Source organism: Cucurbita moschata, unplaced genomic scaffold (genome assembly GCF_002738365.1).
Source record: "Cucurbita moschata cultivar Rifu unplaced genomic scaffold, Cmos_1.0 Cmo_Scf00030, whole genome shotgun sequence".
NCBI classification, from domain to species: Eukaryota; Viridiplantae; Streptophyta; class Magnoliopsida; order Cucurbitales; family Cucurbitaceae; genus Cucurbita; species Cucurbita moschata.
In genome coordinates, this window is record NW_019268546.1 from 2,046,426 (window position 1) to 2,066,994 (window position 20,569).

Below are 20,569 nucleotides of genomic sequence, written 5' to 3' on the forward strand. Positions count from 1 at the left end.
ACGACTTGCTTTAGCTCCCGCCTCCCTCGTGTTGATGCAGAGATCCACCATTGCTCAGAGAACAGAAGCTTGCTACGCCCGTTAACATGTAACATCTTCGAGATCCCAGCGGCTCACGAGTCACGACGAACAATCAGAACTAATGACGACCAAAGCTTAGATTATCAGATTATTTCTTTTAGCCTAAACCACAATTTAAAAATAATAAAAATAATAACTTTAGCATTTATTTCAAAAATATTATTATTCTTCCAAAATTACAATATTACTTGCCCTATAAATATTGTAATTTTAAAAATTAATATTTTTATAAATAAATAAAAAAACAAATGATAAAAGTTGAATAATGTTTTTATTACTTTAATTTTTTTAATAAGTGCAATAAATTTCTTTTATTATTACATGGAGTAAACAAAAACGGTGAATCTTTGGTTAATTTAATAGAAGATCATGAGTTTATAAGTGAGGAATATTGACTCTATAGGCATAAGGTCTTTTTGGAAAGCCCAAAGCAAAACCACAATAGCCTGTGCTCAAAGTGAAAAATATCATACCATTGTGAGAGTCGTGATTCCTAACATCAACTTCTATTCTAAAAATCATCTAATTTCGTTTCGAACTAAAATAAATATGTAGATTAATAGTTTATAAGAAGAACTCGAACTCAATAATTTACTATCCAAGATAATAGAATTGGGCTCCTTCGACTTGTAATTTTATCATTTTTATGAATGGATTGATTAATGAAAATATTTTATTACAAAAAAAAAAATCCAGAAAAAAATATTGTTTTATCATTGAAAACCTTATAATAATTATATAGATAATGTACTAATAATTAATAAGTAATAACGAAAAAGTGTTGGAATAAAAGGAACATAGAGAGATTTGGGCCTCTAATCCAATCCAAGCCCAACAGAAACTCAACCAGGACCCACAATTTTGGGCCTGAAAATGGGCCTGAAATCAGAGAGAGCTTAATGGGCCAGTGAAAGCCCATAGAAAGAGAAGTCTTTAGACAAATCCCACTCAAATGTACAGAACAGTAAAGTACTACAACCATTAGTTTCTTTCTGGAATGAACATGGAACATTGGAGCAGTATAGATTCTGTTATCTCTACTGTTCCCCTGAAGGCTAAAACCACCAACCTAACCAATGTTATTATCTTTCAACATCCTTTGATTCCGAGGCATAACCCACATAGAGAAGTCTAGATTTGTAAGAGAAGGAAAGGGCAGAGAGGTATGTAAAAAACGACCCGCAATCTGCAACTAAAAAACGAGATGCAATTCCATTCACGTACCATCGTCACAAATACTGTTCTTGTATCCTCGTTCGGTTCTCTTCCCACCATAATCTCGCGTGCATTTCTCCGAACTTTTCTCGACTGCGTCAAAACGAACCATACTTGAAGATCAGTGTTTTTTTGCAGTAAATCAAAAACGGGATAAAAGATTTAATGTCATTCGAATATACACCACGCTATAGTTTCCAGTTTATAAACTAAAATGAGCACTTTTTTTTTTTACTCAAAAACACTTTTGAGTTTGACAATATCTAAGAGTGGAGATTCAAACCTTGTACCTATAAGGTTAGGTTCACGTTGATATTTCTAGTTTAAACGTGAAACTACAAGCTCGATAGGACCTCAATTTTTCAAGCTAACTTATCAGCCAATTGATTGTTGAACACTGTCATAAGTCCTATTCTCTAGGACCAAGACCTATTCTCAAGGTCTTTTTTTGGCTTGTTAGTTTATCTTTAGGTTTAGCAGAAGGCTATATAATGCCATTCTTTCTGCTGTTGAAATCATTAAGTTTTGAGTGTCATATTGTATGTCTTGAGTAACTTTGGTGTTGTGAGTACATTTGTTCCGCTTTCGGCGCACAACAAGTGGTATCAGAGCCAGGTTGTGGTATTTGGGGGTATTGTGAAAGTTTGGGCCTCATCGACCATTAGACGTGCTCACAATCGTGTTTATTCTCTTGGAAATCAGTTTTCAAGAATTGTGTTTTTGAGTTACATCCAGATTAATTATTGCAAATGGCCGAACCATCACGACGTGGATCGAGAGTGTGGAGTTCCAATCTCGAAGTAGAAAAATTTGATGGAACCAATAATTTTGGTGTTTGGCGAGGCGAAGTTAGCGATTTGCTGGTCATGCAAGACCTCGATGTTTCTCTCCAAGAGGAGATGCCTGAAGATATGACAGAAGCAGAATGGACAAAATTAAATCGGCAAGCCTGTGGAATTATTCGATCCTGTCTTGGCAAGGATCAGAAATATCCATTTATGAAGGTTACCATGGCGAAAGAATTATGGGACAAGCTTGAAGCGAAATATATGAGGAAGAGTGTGGAAAATAAACTCTATTTGAAGAAGAAACTCTTCCGTTTTGACTACAAGGAAGGTATCTCAATGGCTGAGCATTTGGATGATTTTAACAAAATCATCACTGATTTGCTCAATCTTGATGTTAAGATTGATGACGAGGACAAGGCGTTGTTGTTATTAAACTCTTTGCCGGAATCCTACGAGTTTTTAGTAACAACCCTACTACATGGAATCACTAATATTGATTTTGAAGATGTTTCAAATGCCTTAATAAACAATGAGATGCGAAAGAAGGAAAAGGAGACGTATCAAAGCTCTAGCTCAAATGTTCTCACTGCTCATGGAAGAACTTCTACCTGGAAAAGGAACGAATGTGGAGAGTCTCGATTAAAGTCGAGAGGTAGATCTGATAATTGGAGAAAACTTGATAAAAATGAGTGTGCATATTGTCGACAGAAAGGCCATTGGAAGAAAGATTGTTCGATCTTAAAAGAGAAGGGGTCGAAGTCCAATGTGGTTAAAGATGACGACACTGATACAGATGATGCCTTGACAATCTCCCTATCAGCCAGCCAAACCATTGAATGGATTCTTGATTCTGGGTGCTCCTATCATATGTGTCCCAACAAAGAGATGTTTTTGGACTTCAAAAAGTTCAATGGTGGAGTTGTCTATATGGGCAATGATAGTACTTGCAAGATAATGGGAATCGGCTCAGTACAAATCAAGATGTTTGATGGGGTTATACGAAAACTCAAAGATGTGAGGTATGTTCCTGACTTGAAGAAAAACTTGATTTCACTTGGCGTTTTGGATGCGAGTGGTTATCGCATCATTTTGGAAGGAGGGAATTTGAAAGTAGCTCGTGGAGCTTTGGTGGCAATTACAGGAACTAGAAGAGGTAGCATATACTACCTCAACGGAACCACAATAATTGGGCATGCTGCTATGGCAAGTTCGAAAGAACAAGACATATCGAAATTATGGCACATGCGACTCGGGCATGCTGGTGAGAAGGCGCTTCAGACATTGGTGAACCAAGGAGTCCTTAAGGGTGCCACAACTGGAAAAATTGATTTCTGTGAACATTGTATATTTGGTAAACAAAAAAATGTGAAGTTTGGTACAGCTATACACCAAACAAAGGGTATTTTGGATTATGTTCACACCGATGTATGGGGTCCCACAAAGAATGTCTCATTGGGAGGAAAGAGGTGGTTTGTCACCTTTATTGATGACTACTCGAAGAGAGTTTGGATGTATCCCATGAGGCACAAAAACGAGGTTCTCCAAATCTTCCTAGAGTGGAAGAAAATGGTAGAGAATCAGACGGATAGGAAAATCAAAAAGCTGAGATCAGACAACGGGGGAGAATATACTTATGATCCATTCCTTAAAATATGCCGAGATGAAGGGATCGTTCGACACTTCACTGTTCCTGGTAAGCCACAACAAAATGGAGTTGCTGAGAGAATGAACCAGACATTAATAGAGAAGGTTCGATGCATATTGTCTCAAGCAGGATTGAGTAAGGCATTTTGGGCTGAGGCTCTCAGTTATGCAGTTCACTTGGTGAATCGTTTACCTGTTTCTGGAAACGGTGGGAGAACTCCGCTTGAGGTATGGTCAGGTAGTCCTGTTAGTGATTATGATAAATTGCATGTGTTTGGGTGTCCTGCTTATTATCATGTGACAAACTCAAAATTGGATCCTAGAGCAAAAAAAGCCAAGTTTATGGGCTTTAGCAAAGGTGTGAAGGGCTATAGGTTATGGTGTCCAGAAACAAGTAAAATTGTTAATAGTCGAGATGTGACATTCGATGAGTCTGGAATGTTTTTGCAGAAAATTGAAAATAATGACGAGGCATTGAAGCAGGTGGAGAAGGTGGTGTTCTCTCCTGATGTGGATACTCCTACCGAAGAACCTATTGATCAGGTAAATAATAACTTTGATGTCTTAGAACAAAAAGAGCAAAGTCTTGAGGAGCAAAGCCTTGTGAATGAAAGAGTGGAGGAACCTGAGTCAATCGCCAAGAATAGACCACGAAGGGTAATTCGAAAACCTGCAAGGTTTGATGATACGATAGCATATGCTTTCTCTTTGATTGATGGAGTTCCTAACAGCTACAAAGATGCTATTCAGAGCCCGGATAGCTTACACTGGCAAGAGGCTGTGAATCAGGAGATAGCATCATTGGAGATAAATCAAACTTGGGATTTGGTACAACTTCCAAAAGGTAAGAAGGAAATTGGTTGTAAATGGGTTTTTGCAAAAAAGGAAGACTCTTCTGGTATACGTTATAAGGCTCGACTTGTGGCTAAAGGTTACGCACAAAAGGAAGGTATTGATTACAATGAAATTTTCTCACCTGTGGTAAAGCATTCTTCCATTCGAATTTTGTTGGCTTTGGTTGCTCAATTTAATCTTGAGCTTGCACAACTTGATGTAAAAACTGCTTTTTTGCATGGAGATTTGGAAGAAGAAATATATATGGCGCAACCAGTTGGTTTCCAAGTAGTTGGACAGCAACATTTAGTATGCAGATTGAAGAAATCTTTGTATGGGCTGAAGCAATCCCCTCGCCAATGGTATAAAAGGTTTGATCATTTCATGGTAGAGCATATGTATACTCATAGTCAATTTGACCATTGTGTGTATTATCGGTGTCTCGATGATGGATCGTTTATCTATTTGCTCTTATATGTTGATGATATGTTAATTGCTTCAAAGAGACAGATGGAGATTGATAAGCTCAAAGATGAGCTTTCTAAAACATTTGAAATGAAAGACTTAGGCAATGCAAAGAAAATACTTGGAATGGAGATAGAGCGAGATCGGAAAAAAGGTACAGTCTGGTTGACTCAGTCTCAATATCTACGCAAGGTATTGTCAAGATTTAGTTTGAATAATTCAACCAAACCCGTTAGTACTCCACTTGCTCCTCATTTCAAGCTTAGTGCTTCCATGTGTCCAAGTTCTGATGATGACAAAAGGTATATGGAGAACATCCCTTATACAAATGCTGTTGGTGCGTTGATGTATGCTATGGTGTGTACTCGACCTGATCTTTCACACGCTGTAAGCATGGTGAGTCGTTATATGCATAATCCTGGTAAAGAGCATTGGCAGGCTGTAAAATGGATTCTTAGGTACATTCTTGGCACTATTGATGTTGGTATTAAGTTTCAAAAACAAGAAATGTTTAATCTTGACAATCGTGTAGTTGGTTATGTGGATTCTGATTATGCTGGTGATTTGGATAAGCGACGATCTACTACGGGTTATTTATTTACTATGGCTGGGGGACCTGTTTGTTGGCGTTCAACATTGCAGTCTACTGTTGCATTGTCTACCACTGAAGCAGAGTATATGGCAGTAACAGAAGCTTTTAAAGAAGCTATTTGGATGCATGGTTTGATCAATGACTTGGGTATTTTGCAGGAACATATAGATGTATTTTGTGATAGCCAGAGCGCTATTTGCTTGTCAAAAAATCAAGTCCATCATGCTCGTACAAAACACATTGATGTCCGTTTTCACTTTATTCGAGAAATTATTAGCAAAGGGGATATTCGGTTATTAAAAATTGGAACTGCTGATAACCCTGCTGATATGTTGACAAAGGTGATCACTCGTGAAAAGTTCTGGCATTGTTTAGATTTCATCAACGTCGGAAGGGAGTAGTGTGTTGACATGGTAGCAACCAAATTAGCTATCAACTTGGAGATCTTATGACAAGGTGGAGATTGTTGAACACTGTCATAAGTCCTATTCTCTAGGACCAAGACCTATTCTCAAGGTCTTTTTTTGGCTTGTTAGTTTATCTTTAGGTTTAGCAGAAGGCTATATAATGCCATTCTTTCTGCTGTTGAAATCATTAAGTTTTGAGTGTCATATTGTATGTCTTGAGTAACTTTGGTGTTGTGAGTACATTTGTTCCGCTTTCGGCGCACAACATTGATCATAGACTTATACAGTAATTCTCTCAGGATATGTGAGATCCTACATCGGTTGGTGAGGAGAACGAAACACCCTTTATAAAGGTGTGAAAACCTCTCCCTAGCACGTGCGTTTTAAAAACCATGAGGGGAAGCCCGAAAGGGAAAACCCAAAGAGGACAATATCTGCTAGCGGTGGGCTTGCGCAGTTATAAATGGTATCAGAGCCAAACACCGGGCATGTGCCGACAAGGAGGCTGTTCCCTGAAAGGGGGTAGACACGAGGCAGTGTACCAATAAGGACGCTGAGCCCCGAAGGGGGTGGATTTAGTGGAGGTCCCACATCGATTGGAGAAAGAAACGAGTGCCAGCAAGGACGCTGGGCCCTAAAAGGGGGTGGATTGTGAGATCCCACACCAGTTGGGGAGGAGAACGAAACACACTTTATAAGGGTGTGAAAACCTCTATCTAGTAGATGCGTTTTAAAAACCTTGAGGGGAAACCCGAAAGGGAAAACCCAAAGAAGACAATATCTTCTAACCCAAAGAAGACAATATCTGCTAGCGGTGAGCCTGGGCCGTTATAGGATATAATACAGAGTGCCTAATTTCTATAATGGTTTTTGAGTCCCACATGGAGAGTTAACAGTCAGAAATTGTGAGACTTATCAAAGATGTATATTATTCTCAATATGAAAGATTAATACCTGAATCGAATGCGTCTTAGCTCCCTCGAGCCACCTGGCAGAGCCCGAATAGTGATATAGACTCCTGGTTCATCCTCTTCAATCCATTCAGTCTCCAAATCACTAGCATTACTTACAGAAAGCTCTTCTTCTGACTGATCTCCCTCACTGGTCCTCACAGAACCATCTACAGATGATGTCTCAATCTTTGCGTCATTTTCGCTAGAGGGTTTAACTGATGGAGCTAAACCACCTGAATCATAGCAATGTGGGGGTCGGTTAGGGTGGTGATCAAGTGATTCCGATGATGAGTTTCCCAATGGTCGATCCGAAGTTCGAGGAGGCCATTCATTTGTCAAAGGTGGAGTAGCAGGGCTGTCCTTGGCAGATTGAGTCTTCGAGGCCTGGAATTGAATAGAACTCATGTTAATAATGTAACGAAGTCTATAACCAACGAAATGACAGTATATCACAACTAGTATGATGCTCGAAACTCACATCGTCTTCCGATAATGGAGGGGAAGGTGGACGAGGAACAGCTTGGCTATTGAAACGCTGGACATTATACAATTCCATAACCTTCTCATAGTTTTCCGCCCACCATCTTTGAGCTTGCCATTTGTTGAACAGTTCCCTGCTGATCAACAAAAGAAAACAAGGGTTAGCAACCAATCATAAACAATTATAGGAAATATATGATCATTATACACTTGCAAAGAAGAGAAGGGAATGAAGTAGAGAGTTCAAATGGCAGCTAAATCACAAGATTCCACCTCCTAAGTTTCAGACAGTAGAAATGTAACAAGCTGACAAACAAGTGAAGAAGAAGCACTTCCAGACAAATAGGTTTCTTCAGTAACAGTTGAATTCCAAATGATTTACCTGAAACGAATCCGTTTGAGATCGTTTCCTCCCTGTGGAAATGAAACGAAAGTGATAAGCACACCAGGCTCAACTTGTGCTACCCATTCCTTTGGTTCGTCTTCTTCCAAGAAAACAATCTCAGTTCGTCCACTTACAGAAGCTGGACTCACTTCCCCACTTGACAGAGCTTTCAATCGGGACTCCATTTCCTTTCCCCATTGCCTTGGTATGGAGTTTGCACTCCCAGTCCGCCTGTAGGAACAATGAAACCTCGCCGAATCTGATGCAGAATCAGATTCTGCATATTTATACTTGCCGTTAGTGCTCGATGAGCCTGAACATGGCTTGCAATTCTTGTAAGCGCCCGATGCCTTCAGTGCGATGTCCTTGATCTGAAAGTAGCAGAAAAAATTCAGTCATAAACATCAATTTCACAGTAAAACGAGATTTCAAGGAAGTAAAAAACAACACAGGAAACGTCAACTTCACATCAATTCATTGTCGAGCTTCTTTCCCGATGTTGAAAATCGAACAATTACCTAGCTAGCTCTCTTTATGATTACCGAGAAAGTAAAAGAAATCGAAACGAAAGTGAATAAATATCTGCGAAATGTTCAATCAACAACGATTCCAGCAGAGAAAATTCTCCTCCAAATTGCACAAAGTTACCAGCAACAAAAACCATTTCCTTGAAATTTCTGAGAACAGAGATAGAAATCTCATAACGTAGACTGTTTACCTGAGCAGTTAGAGCCTTGATTGTTTGTTTCGTCCTCGGTGTAGCAACGGAATCTTCTCCCTCTTGCTGGTGCAGAGATCCATTGTTGAGCTGCTTCGAGCAGGCTATACACGTCAACATCTCCGGTACAGAAAACACCAATCCACCGGACTTTCACAGCAAATGACTAGGGTCAAACAAGTACAAGAAGCTCAGTCACTGCGGAATCACGAGATCTTGTCTCATAACAGCTAGAACAAGATCAAAAAGAGAAGGAAAAAAAAAATACTCCAATCGAAAGGCCTGAGGAATACTGAATAATAAAGCAAACACGAAATAAAGCAGTGGAACAAACAAACAAACGAACGAACAAACAAACAGACAGAAAAGAAAAGCAAGTGAATGGAATGAAGAGAACTATTCAGCAGCAGCTTACGGATTATAGAGGACACGAAAGAGGCAAAAGATTGGCATGGAAAACGATCACGTCGAGCAGTCGCTTTCCATAACTTTCAATCAAGTCCCGTAGAAAGAGAAAGAAACGGATCACGGAGAAGAAGAAGAAGAAAAAGTGGATTGGATTGGAAATAATGGAATCGAATAGAATCGTTGGGATTAGAGAAAGAGGGTTTCGTAGCTACAAAAGCTTTAAATGCACACACAAACTCATCAGATTCTTCCTTCCTTCAATCGCATTCATTCGCACCTTTAACCTTTCTTCTGCTTTTTTGCTTTTTCGCTTGCGATGATCAGCGTGAAAGCCAGCTACGAGGAGTGAAAACCACTCAAATGCTTTCTTCTTCTTCCTCTTCTTCTTCTTCTTCTTCTTCTGCTTGTTCTTCGTTCTTCTCTCTCTCTCTCTCTCTGGACCATTGAGATTTGGGCTGCAGCAGCGTACACGTACAGACGCAGAGCTCAGCGCGGCGCGTCGCGGCGCAGACTCGGCCTATGTGGCTAGGTGTTCAATGCGCAGTACAGCCGAGGGCCGCCGCCGCCGCCGCTACTGAAAAAAGGGAAAGAGGAAAGGCGTTTTTGTGTTCGGGAATTTGATATGATTCAGTCACGTGGCTAGTTACTTACCCACGTGCGCTACGATCGACAAATATATTGTAATTATAAAAAAATTAAAAATTAAAAAAATTGTTCCGAAAAACATTTAAATTCAGGAAATAGGAATTTATATATAAATAATTTAAATTCTGGCTTTTTTTTTTTTAATTCTCAATTATTTTTGGAAAATTTGTATTTTTATTTATTTTATTATTGAGAATATTCTTAGCATCGACCCTTTGAACTAATTAAATTTCAATAGAAGTAAAATTAAATTAAATTTGTGCATAACTTTGTTTCTAATTTTTTATTTTATTTTATTTATTTATTTAGGAGAACTAATTAAAATTAATTTCTTATTTAAAATTGTAATATTGAGTACAATTTCATGAAAATAAAAGTTCAAGATAAAAATTAATACAATTTTTTAAAATTATATATATTTTTTCACTTTTTTTTAATATATTAATAAGTGTTAGCATTATATATTAAATATTTACATATGTAATTAGGGTAATTTAATTTGGAAAAAATGCAAACAAAGTAAGGTTAATAATGAAGAAAGAGACAAGTAATGGGCTCGAGTCAAGGGAGGGGCTTCCGAAGCGGCTTAGGCTTGGTGACCGAGTCGACTTAGGAGAAATAAAATGGCTCCATCCCAGCTTCGTGCTCAAGCAAAACGGCTCCATCCCAGCTTCGTGCCCACGCAAAACCAAATGGCATGGAGCCGAACCAATGTGCGCACCGTTTTTGTCGCTAGTTGTGCTTTTGACCCAAATCCAAAATATTCTATATTCAATTTATATTAAAAAAAAAAGGGTAAATTAATAAAATGCCTTTCAATTTTGTATTTCTTTTTCAAAAATACTTCTAAATTTTTAAATTTTCAATAATACGTCCATTTAAAAAAAAAGTCCAAACATTAATTTTAAATTTTTAATAAAGTATTTAAAAATATACATTTAAATTTAAAAAAAATTAGAGATAATTTATGAGCGGCCAATAAAAACTTTTTATCTGACAATAAGATTTTTTTTTTTTAAATGACACTCGTTATTTTTAAAATTTTTAAAATTTCATAAATATTTTTTAAACTATTAAAAGTAGATTTTAAAAAAAAATTGAAATGTATCGTAAAACGTTAAATGGAAGGAATGAGAAATATAATTATAATCACTCCAATTTTTTAAAATAGATAATAAAAAGAACTAAATATCTTTTCTTTTTTCTTTTTTTTTTTCTTTGAATTTTTTACAATTCACTAAATAATCACCCAAATATATATTTATCTTATTTCGTCCCGGAAGAATCCAACCAACGAAATAGTAAATTAATGTTTTATTCACTAAATTATATTTTGGACATATTCGTATATTTCAACTTAGGTTTATCGAGTTTAACATCAAGCAAGACATTATAATTTTTACGAGTGTTCATATGAACACAAAATTCGACCAACTCAGACAACCCAATCCAAATCATAAATGTTGGGTTGGATTAGTTTTTCTTCGGTTTGAATTGGATTAAATTAATAAAAAAATTAAAAATTCGAATCCATACGAGTCAATATTTTTTTAGTCGATTTATCTTGAAAAATAAAATTACAACTCAACCGCCTTATCTACCATATTTTTAAAATTATTATAAAAATTAAAAATATTTGACGTTTGTTAGTATTTTATATTTGAATTTTATGAGATTTTAATTGAACTATAATTTTTAAAAGATAATTATTAAAAAGAAAAAAAGAACAAAAGCACGTGAGTTGCGAGCGTGTCGATTTGGGTATCATTCCCTTTGCCCTCGTCCCCTACACAAATACGGCGTGTTTGGATGATGGCGGTAGTTGTCCCTATTCCAGACAAACAAAACACGCAGTAATATGATTTCATTTGTTTGCTCTAACCATAACAATGATACTCCTAGTACGACACTCTCATTTCCATGTTTCCTATTAACCCTATAAGAGTATGGTTTAAAACATGTTTTTAATTCGGTTAAGATTCAAATTTTGGATTCGGCACCCGATGACCCTGACATTCTCCTACGACATAGTCATGTTTCTTACTCGTTGCTTCGAAGACCAACACATGTACTTTCAATATTATGATTGAGCTACCGAAAAAGAAGTTGCGTTTTATTGGTACAAGTAGTAGTTTTCAGTTCTTTTAAGTATTTTTTAGTCATTATATTCTTAATTTTGCTTTTATTCGAACAAGTCTCGGTTCATTCATATACTCATCTTTTACTCGAGTGTTACACGCTTTTTGAGATCTCACATCGGTTGGAGAGTGAAATGAAGCACTCCTTATAAGGGTGTGAAAACTTAACCCTAGTAGACGCGTTTTAAAACCGTGAAACTATCAACAATACGTAACGGTTAAACTTGAGCTGTTACACACCTAATAACTTATTTGACATTGTATGAAGCATGTCAAATATACGAGCAAACAACAAGTTTCAGTGCTAGGTCCTAAATTTACAAGGCGTGTGATGAAGACGGTTAGGTTTGTAAAGCTAACGAGAAATTGTCAAACTAAAGCTCCTGTGATCAAGCTCGTGTTTAAATATCGTATCGATTAGCGTAATAATGAGGATGCTTTTGTTTAGGGTGACAAGCGTGAATTATGTCTTTGTAAAGTTAAGTCCAAATACAACTTTATAATATAATATATTATAAACTTATGAAACTTTATATTATAAAGTTTAAAATATTTGGCAAACTAAGTAAAGGGCTGGCCTGTTTGTGATTTCAAGGCAATGGATTATTATTATTATTATTATTATTATTATTATTTTAGGTATATAATGATTATTCATAAAAATTACAAAAAGCAAAAAACTTTAGGGCTTTATGCTTTGCTTGCAATCGGGAGGTTAAATACACCATAACTGTTGCACATGCAAATGGAAAAAGCTAGGCTTCCAAAGTGATATAAAGAATGACCTAAATTATTACTTATTTATCGCAATCCACCCCCGGCAGACCTACCGTCAGATGTTATCCTCTTTAGGTTTTTCCTTTCGGACTTCCCTTCAAATCTTTAAAAATCAGGTATTTCGGGTATTTCGTTCTCCTCCTCAACCGATGTGGGATATCACAATTCATCCCCTTCAGGGCAAACCCATCGCTAGTAGATATTATTGTCTTTGGGTTTTCCCTTTCGAGCTTCCCCTCAAGGCTTTAAAAATCAGGTGTTTCGTTCTTCTCCCCAACCAACGTGGGATATCATAATCCACCCCCCTTCAGGACCCAACGTCCTTACTGGCACTTGTTCCTTTCTCCCATTGATGTGAGACCCTCACCAAATCCATCCCCCCTTCGGGGAACAACCTCCTCACTAGCACATCGCTCGAGGTACCATTTGTAACGCCCCAAACCCACCACTAGTCGATATTGTACTCTTTGAGCTTTCCCTTTTGGGCTTCCCCTTAACGCTTTAAAACACATCTGTTAGGGAAAGGTTTCCACGCTTGTCTGTGTTGTCCATGATTGCATGCCTATTCCAAACCCCTTTTACATGCTTTCATCCTAGATAGGTCTTTACCATTCCATAATGGATCAATATGAGGGTGTATGACCATTCACCTAAATCGTGTCTACACCTGGGTTAAAATGCCCCAAAATGTACTGTAAGCGGATAATTCTTCCTACCCGATAGTTATATGAAGTAAGCCATTGTTGCCTTTTTGCTTACATCCCCACATAATACCATTTCCAATTTCTCAAATCTTGATTTCAAAACTCTCTTTCGAAATCTCTCTGCCCCATTTTCTAAAACTTTTTTCTTGAATCGAGGTCAGAGGCTCGAGCATACATAATTTGGGCGTAGGCCATGCAATAAGTTTTTTCAAATGAAAATATTTTTGACAGGGTTGTTCGAGAGAACCTAAATTTCAATTATTTTCATTATAATTCGAGGTTTTTTTTTATATACTTAATAACGATATAAAATAAGCTTTATTAATATTATATATAAAAATATATTAATAAAATAAAATAAATAAATAAACAAAATTAATTAATTAATGAACAAAATAGAATTCTTTCCCATATAGAAAAAATTGTTAAAATAGTAAGTCGAGTTGGCAGGGTAATTAAATTAATATTTTTTTTGGTAAAAATTAATGCTTTGCTTTTAAGGTGACAGCCGCATCAATCACATGCATTTATATATATAAATTATTATTTATCATTTTTATTTATCACATTTTAATAAAAGTGACAAAAACAAACTAATTAATATAAAGGAAGCCGTTGGGAGTTCAAAACTTCTCTATTTTGGGAATCCCTTGCCAATTAATAAAATATCATAAAATTTATATTTTATCTCAACAAATATCTTAAAATTTTTTAATAAGAAAATAAATAATTTATTTAAAAATATTTTTAAATTTTTAATAGCGTCTCAAAAATAGCTAAAAACTTGAAAAGGTTTCAATAATATTATCAAACGAACTTTAAAAAAAATTAAAAAAATAACCTTATTATTAGTATTATATTTAAAAAAATATTCATCAAATTTTAAAAGGAATATTATTATTATTTATATAAGTTAATATATCGATGAATATCTTTTATTTTTGGATGATGAAAGTCCCACATCGACTAATTTAGGGAATGATCGTGAGTTTATAATCAAAGAATACTCTCTCTATTTCTTTGAGGCCTTTTGGAGAAGTCTAAAGAAAAGCCACGAGAGGTTATGTTCAAAGTAAACAATATCATACTTTTAAATAAATAATTTTACAAAAATGATCGTCACCGAACTGAAAGCCCAAGTGAAACAGTGCGGCCCAAATGTCAATAATACAATGGCCGGCCCATTAAATACTTTGGTTTAATTAACGTATTGTAATTTTAAATATTTAAATTTATCCTCCATAAATAAATAAAATTCCTTAATTTTGGTTAAATCATTTTTTAAAATTAAATATTAAAATAGAAATTAACTTCAAATAAACAACCACCAATAATTAAAGATTTATTAAAGCATAAAAATTAAAAATTAAACAGGGCACGTTTTTTTTTTCATGAATAATAATTATTAGTACCATTAAAAAAACAACGACAGCCAATAGAATAATTAGTTTGTGAATTATATGAAATATTAATAGCTACGTCATCCATTAAAATAATAATTAGTGAATTATATGAAATACTAATACTTGTACCTTTAGTATAAAAAAAATAGTCAAAATATTAATATTTCGCCTTTTATAAAAAAATAATAACAATAATAAAAATATATTATCGAATTAATTTAAATTATAGACTTATTTAAAAGTAGTTTTACAGTAAATTTAATAAGTTGGGATTTTTTTAAATTTAATTCAATTGTTTGGGTGGTAAATTTTTTTTAATTTAAATAATTTTTAATAAATAATGAACCAAACTTAACGTACCATAAATTTTTTGAGTTAATGTCGAATTATTTAAAATTTTATTTTTAATATAAGTAAAATGTTAGTTCATTTTCAAACATTTAATTAGAACATGCAACTCAATTTTAATACCTATTTTAAAACGTTATCTTATAAATAATTAAAAACTACTTTAAATAGTTGGATAATAAATAATAAAATATGTTATCATAAAAAAAAGAAGCAAATATATATATATATATTTTAAGAGTAATAATTGTTTAAACCCAACTGAAATATATGATCAAGTATTTTGTATTTATTTAGAAAAAATTAGTTAATAATTATTTTATCATTATTAAGTCATGAAAATTATTAATATTACCTCATCAAGTTTAACATTTTTTTTTCTTTTTTCTTAATAAAAATATTTTCGATGATTTATTTCTTAATAATGTAAAAACGACGACGTAGCACACATGTTTCACGTGCCGGGGCCCAGGGACATAGAAATTAAAATCCACTGCGGTGGCGCACACGGAAAAGAACGGTCCTCCACAATCACATCACTCAATTCAGTTCAATGGACGAAGAATACAGAGATGCCCAAAACCCTCAACCAATGGAATTCCGCCACGCAATAAATTGAATATCCAATTTCTTTAAATTGCATTTTATCTAAACCGGTTGAGTCAAAATCTGAAAGCAATAGCTCGCACGTAGAGCCAGTTTCGTTTCTGCGCCATAATTTTGCTATCTTGCTGAGAGCAGTCGGCTGCTCCTCCCGATCCGACTCGCCATTGATCGATAAGCTCAAGCTTCTGTTTGTAACTGCACGAACTGACGATAAAGTTTCCATTTATATTCGAGGGCAGTCTTTTTGTTCTTTATCTCTTGAAATGCGTTTTTTTCCTTTAAAAATAGCTTTTTAGGTATTTTTTTTCTTAGCTTTGAATTGGCGTTGTTTGTCCGCCGAGAAATGTAACCTTCACGTGTTGGGAGACAGATTTGATTTATTCTTCACTACATTAGAATTTTGATACATACGCGAATTGGATTGTTGGGGTTTCGTTCCCTAAATTAGTTTGTTTCGTTCAAGTTGAGAGAATTTCGATTGGAATTGCGGTATATAAACTTGAGAATGAAGCTGTGCTGCAGAATAGTTAATTTATGAAATTTTAGTTAGAGATTCTTGATTGAGTACTTCGAAATATGTCTTTGCTACGTCGGAGAAAGGCAGTGGAAAAAGATACCAATATTCAGAAGGATGGAGATGACGATAAGAAGGAGAAGGTTAGCGGACAAGTAAAGGAAGTTAAGGCAAAGAAAAGGTGGTCGTGTGTTGATAGTTGTTGCTGGTTTGTTGGGTGCGTCTGTACGACATGGTGGCTATTGTTGTTCCTTTACAATGCGATGCCGGCATCTTTGCCTCAGTATGTGACGGAGGCAATCACAGGGCCATTGCCCGATCCGCCGGGTGTCAAATTGAAGAAAGAGGGGTTGAAGGTGAATCACCCAGTGGTGTTTGTGCCGGGAATCGTCACTGGTGGGCTTGAACTTTGGGAAGGCCATGAATGCGCGGAGGGTTTGTTCAGGAAGCGTCTCTGGGGCGGCACATTTGGCGAAGTTTATAAAAGGTATTTGATAATATATGCTCCCCTGTACATTTGGATGGTTTAACATTTTATGTTTCTTGGTATAATTGTTGGGTTTTAGTTAATGGTCTACAAGAACCAGAGAGTGATATTTAGCAGCTAAATTGTATGAGGTTGTAAGTTCATTGGTGTCTATTGGATTTTTGATCTTCTCTGAATTTGTTGGTGTTGTATGGTTGATTCTTATAAGAATTCTTCTGAATAGTAATATTTGCTAATGGACTGTTTGATGCTGTGCATATTCAAAGAAATTCTTGGTTGGTTTTACATGACCAAATTTGTTATGCTTGTTGAACCTTTTTCCCATGTAGACCTTCGTGCTGGGTAGAACATATGTCATTGGATAATGAAACTGGATTAGATCCTCCAGGAGTTAGGGTCAGGCCTGTCAGTGGGCTTGTTGCTGCCGACTATTTTGCTCCTGGTTATTTTGTGTGGGCAGTCCTGATTGCTAACTTGGCTCGTATTGGTTACGAGGAAAAAACTATGTATATGGCTGCATATGACTGGAGAATTTCATATCAGAACACAGAGGTAATCATTTGGAGGAGTGGAACACAATTTTAAATATCATCATTTTTAGTTATGTTGCTCCATTTTCAGCAATACTTACTGTTTGTAATTGTTTGTTGATTATTTTAATTCTCAAATGATAAAGGTTAGAGATCAAACCCTCAGCAGAATAAAAAGTAACATAGAGCTGATGGTTGCCACAAATGGCGGGAAGAAGGCAGTGATAATTCCGCATTCGATGGGCGTTTTATACTTCCTGCACTTTATGAAGTGGGTTGAAGCACCGGCACCAATGGGTGGAGGGGGAGGACCAGACTGGTGCGCTAAGCATATAAAAGCAGTTATAAATATTGGTGGACCATTTCTAGGTGTTCCCAAAGCTGTTGCTGGGCTTTTCTCTGCTGAAGCTAAGGATATTGCAGTTGCCAGGTCTCTACCACTTAATTCCCTGTTGTGTGTATGTCTGTGTTTGTTTCCATGGTTAGGAAAGAAAATCCTGTATTCAGTCTGATGACTATTTTTACAGCAGGCACTTGAAGTTTGTCCTTGAATTCTTAAGTCTGGAAGTTGTCTAGGATGATAGTAACTCGAGTTATCGATGTACCTACCTTTATGTCACCAATCGTCTAGGCTCTAGCAAGTTGTGTAGTAATGTCAGGTCACCTTAGTCTATGCCAATAGTTATAAGGCTCTAATTCTTAACTTATAGATTTCTCCTAGTGTGCTTGGATTAATTTCAAGTCACTTAAAAACCATTAATTGTTTGAATTCTATAAGGCACATTTTGGAGTATTTCTTTTTCTAGCCACAAGGTTGCTATGTAAAATAAGTTGTTTGATTAAGAATCTGCAAGCATTAAATCCTGAGGTTTTTGTTGACTGAAAGAGTTCATGCCTCTTGCTTCACATAATGCAGGGCTATTGCACCGGTCTTCTTGGACAACGATCTATTCCGCATTCAAACGTTGCAGCATGTAATGAAGATGACTCGTACCTGGGATTCGACCATGTCAATGATACCAAAAGGAGGGGATGTTATATGGGGTGCCCTTGATTGGTCACCTGAAGATGGCCATGTTCCCAGCAGAAGAAGGCTAAAAAACAATGATACACGTAATGGAGGTTATGACGGCGATGGAGATACTGTTCCCTCTTCAAAGAAAGTTCACTATGGAAGAATTATATCTTTTGGGAAAGACATAGCTGAAGCAGATTCATCTGAGATTGAGAGGATCGAGTTTTTGGTAAGGCTCTTCTCCTTAGTATAATGATTTTTAATTTAATTAATCAGTCCTGTCTCGAAGCATAAATAAGTAGTTAGGTGATTAGATTTCAGGCAAATAATTGCCCTATGGTGAGGGGTTGGCTTCTAATGAGTTAATAGGTTATCAGCACTAAGTCCATCAGGTAAACATTTCATAAAAAGTTGTGCTTCAAATATGTCGAGGCTCAAACAATTTATAGTGGGTGAGTTAAAACTTGAATTTAATTTTTTAAGTAACCTACAATTGATTTAGCTCTGGAAAAACTTCACTGATGGATAAATCGTCGATCTCTCCTCATTTTCTCGATTCTTTTATGGAAAAACTTGCAGTCATCTGAATGATTTTCTTGGAGGAAGTCTTATGTTTCATGTCTTATAATGGTGTAGGATGCTATCAAGGGTCACAATATTGCAAATGCTACGTGCAAAGACGTTTGGACTGAATACCATGACATGGGAATTGAGGGTATCAGAGCTATCTCAGATTACAAAGTTTATACCGCTGGATCGATCATAGATTTACTTCATTATGTTGCCCCACATACAATGGAACGTGGGAGTGCCCATTTCTCGTATGGGATTGCTGACAACTTGGATGATCCGAAATACAACCAATACAAGTATTGGTCAAACCCGTTGGAGACAAGGTGATAATCTTATCCTTCTTGATTTTACGTATATATATATATATATATACATATAGGTATTATAACAATAACTAACGCTAGAAACAAGACGGTTGTATAAGTGGGGACGAGGGAAAAAATTATTAGATGTATGCGAGTTAATTGAAATGTATCTAAAAATTGTTTTAGCTGGTTATTAGAGGACATAAATATGAAATTTGTATCTAGTAGTTTTTTTGGGAGCCACTACGTCGTTATGGCCACGTTCAACCATCTTATATTATGTATGTAAGGGCAATAGGCAGCCCCCTTTGAGTATTTCGGTAACCGAGCGAGGTAAGGTTGTAGGAAAAGATAACATTTCATGTGTTTTGTTGTTACTTTTGGTAGAGACTTGCCTCTTGAACCTCTTGAATTGGCTAAGACTTGCACTTTTCCTCTCTTTTTGTGCTATTTGGTCTCAGTGAACTCTGAATTCCTTTGAGAACGATATGAGAATCCTTATCCAATCTTTTGGTTTATTGAACTTTGTACAACATCAAACTTCTCTGCAGATTGCCAAATGCTCCGGACATGGAGATCTTTTCTTTGTATGGAGTTGGAATTCCGACCGAAAGAGCTTATGTTTACAAGCTATCTCCTGCAGCTGAATGTTACATTCCATTTCAGATTGATACTGCAGCTAATGATGGTGAGGAAGATGGCTGTCTGAAGGACGGAGTCTACACGGTCGATGGAGACGAAACCGTACCTGTTCTAAGTGCTGGCTACATGTGTGCAAAAGGCTGGCGTGGGAAAACCAGATTTAATCCTTCAGGAATCCGAACTTACGTTAGAGAATACAATCACTCTCCCCCATCAAACTTGCTAGAAGGACGAGGAACACAGAGCGGCGCTCACGTCGATATAATGGGGAACTTTGCGTTGATCGAAGATATAATTCGAATAGCAGCGGGTGCACAAGGGGAAGATTTGGGAGGCGATCGAGTCTATTCTGATATCTTTAAATGGTCAGAGAAGATCAAATTGCCTCTGTGATGAGATCGATGTTAGTTGGTAGTTGTTGATTATGATCCATGTTGTTCAGATATGATTAGCAAAATTCATCTCACAAAAGTGCTTGAAACTGAATCCATTTCAACTATGGTAATTTTAGGAGTATGGGAAAACCACATTTTAATTTGGTTGTCCAAAGATCATTTTCAGAAATCTCTTTGTATTTTTCAATTAGAACTGGTTGGAACTGGTTGAACAATTTTCACCATTGTTTTTGCTTTACATAATCATTAGGGTACACATTAGAATGATCATCTCTTCATGTATAAATACAAATTCATCCTCCCATCTTGTTCCTATACTTCTTATTTATTAATCATACTATAAGTATAATAATCAAATATGCCTTGTCATCAGAAAAAAAATTCATGGTCGGGTAAATTTACCAAAGATGAAAATGATTTATTCGATATTATAGATGATTGGTTACTGAGGGACCGTTTCGTTTTTGTAGGTTGGTCCGGTCTATTGCTCTTTCCTTGTGCCTATTTTGCCTTAGGA

At 36.0% G+C, this 20,569-nt stretch overlaps 2 protein-coding genes across 2 annotated transcripts; one reads left to right on the forward strand and one right to left on the reverse strand.

Moving 5' to 3' along the window:
- Positions 1 to 996: 996 nt before the first annotated feature.
- LOC111464528 (protein Brevis radix-like 2) lies at positions 997 to 9,549 on the reverse strand. The gene is made up of 6 exons (XM_023108759.1): positions 8,978 to 9,549; positions 8,563 to 8,792; positions 7,842 to 8,215; positions 7,458 to 7,596; positions 6,981 to 7,363; positions 997 to 1,389 (listed from the first exon to the last, which is right to left on the reverse strand). The coding sequence occupies exons 2-6, from the start codon at positions 8,680 to 8,682 to the stop codon at positions 1,311 to 1,313; spliced, it is 1,095 nt and encodes a 364-aa protein (XP_022964527.1). The 5' UTR covers positions 8,683 to 8,792; positions 8,978 to 9,549; the 3' UTR covers positions 997 to 1,310.
- Positions 9,550 to 16,167: 6,618 nt separating this feature from the next.
- Positions 16,168 to 20,354, forward strand: LOC111464287 (phospholipid:diacylglycerol acyltransferase 1-like). Its single transcript, XM_023108428.1, has 6 exons — positions 16,168 to 16,592; positions 16,922 to 17,144; positions 17,269 to 17,552; positions 18,039 to 18,366; positions 18,774 to 19,033; positions 19,567 to 20,354. Exons 1-6 carry the CDS (start codon positions 16,168 to 16,170, stop codon positions 20,048 to 20,050), a joined length of 2,004 nt encoding a protein of 667 aa, XP_022964196.1. The 3' UTR covers positions 20,051 to 20,354.
- Positions 20,355 to 20,569: the final 215 nt, after the last annotated feature.

What these genes read in the sequence shown, in the direction of transcription:
- LOC111464528 (XM_023108759.1), bottom strand. Translation starts at nt 8,682, where the DNA reads ATGTTGACGTGTATAGCCTGCTCGAAGCAGCTCAACAATGGATCTCTG. An exon ending in CTCAAACGGATTCGTTTCAG is followed by an intron (nt 7,597 to 7,841) that starts GTAAATCATTTG and finishes TTTGTTGATCAG; the next exon opens with CAGGGAACTGTTCAACAAAT. An exon ending in CTAAGACGCATTCGATTCAG is followed by an intron (nt 1,390 to 6,980) that starts GTATTAATCTTT and finishes GTTTTGACGCAG; the next exon opens with TCGAGAAAAGTTCGGAGAAA.
- LOC111464287 (XM_023108428.1), top strand. Translation starts at nt 16,168, where the DNA reads ATGTCTTTGCTACGTCGGAGAAAGGCAGTGGAAAAAGATACCAATATT. An exon ending in TTTGGCGAAGTTTATAAAAG is followed by an intron (nt 16,593 to 16,921) that starts GTATTTGATAAT and finishes TTTCCCATGTAG; the next exon opens with ACCTTCGTGCTGGGTAGAAC. An exon ending in TTTCATATCAGAACACAGAG is followed by an intron (nt 17,145 to 17,268) that starts GTAATCATTTGG and finishes CAAATGATAAAG; the next exon opens with GTTAGAGATCAAACCCTCAG.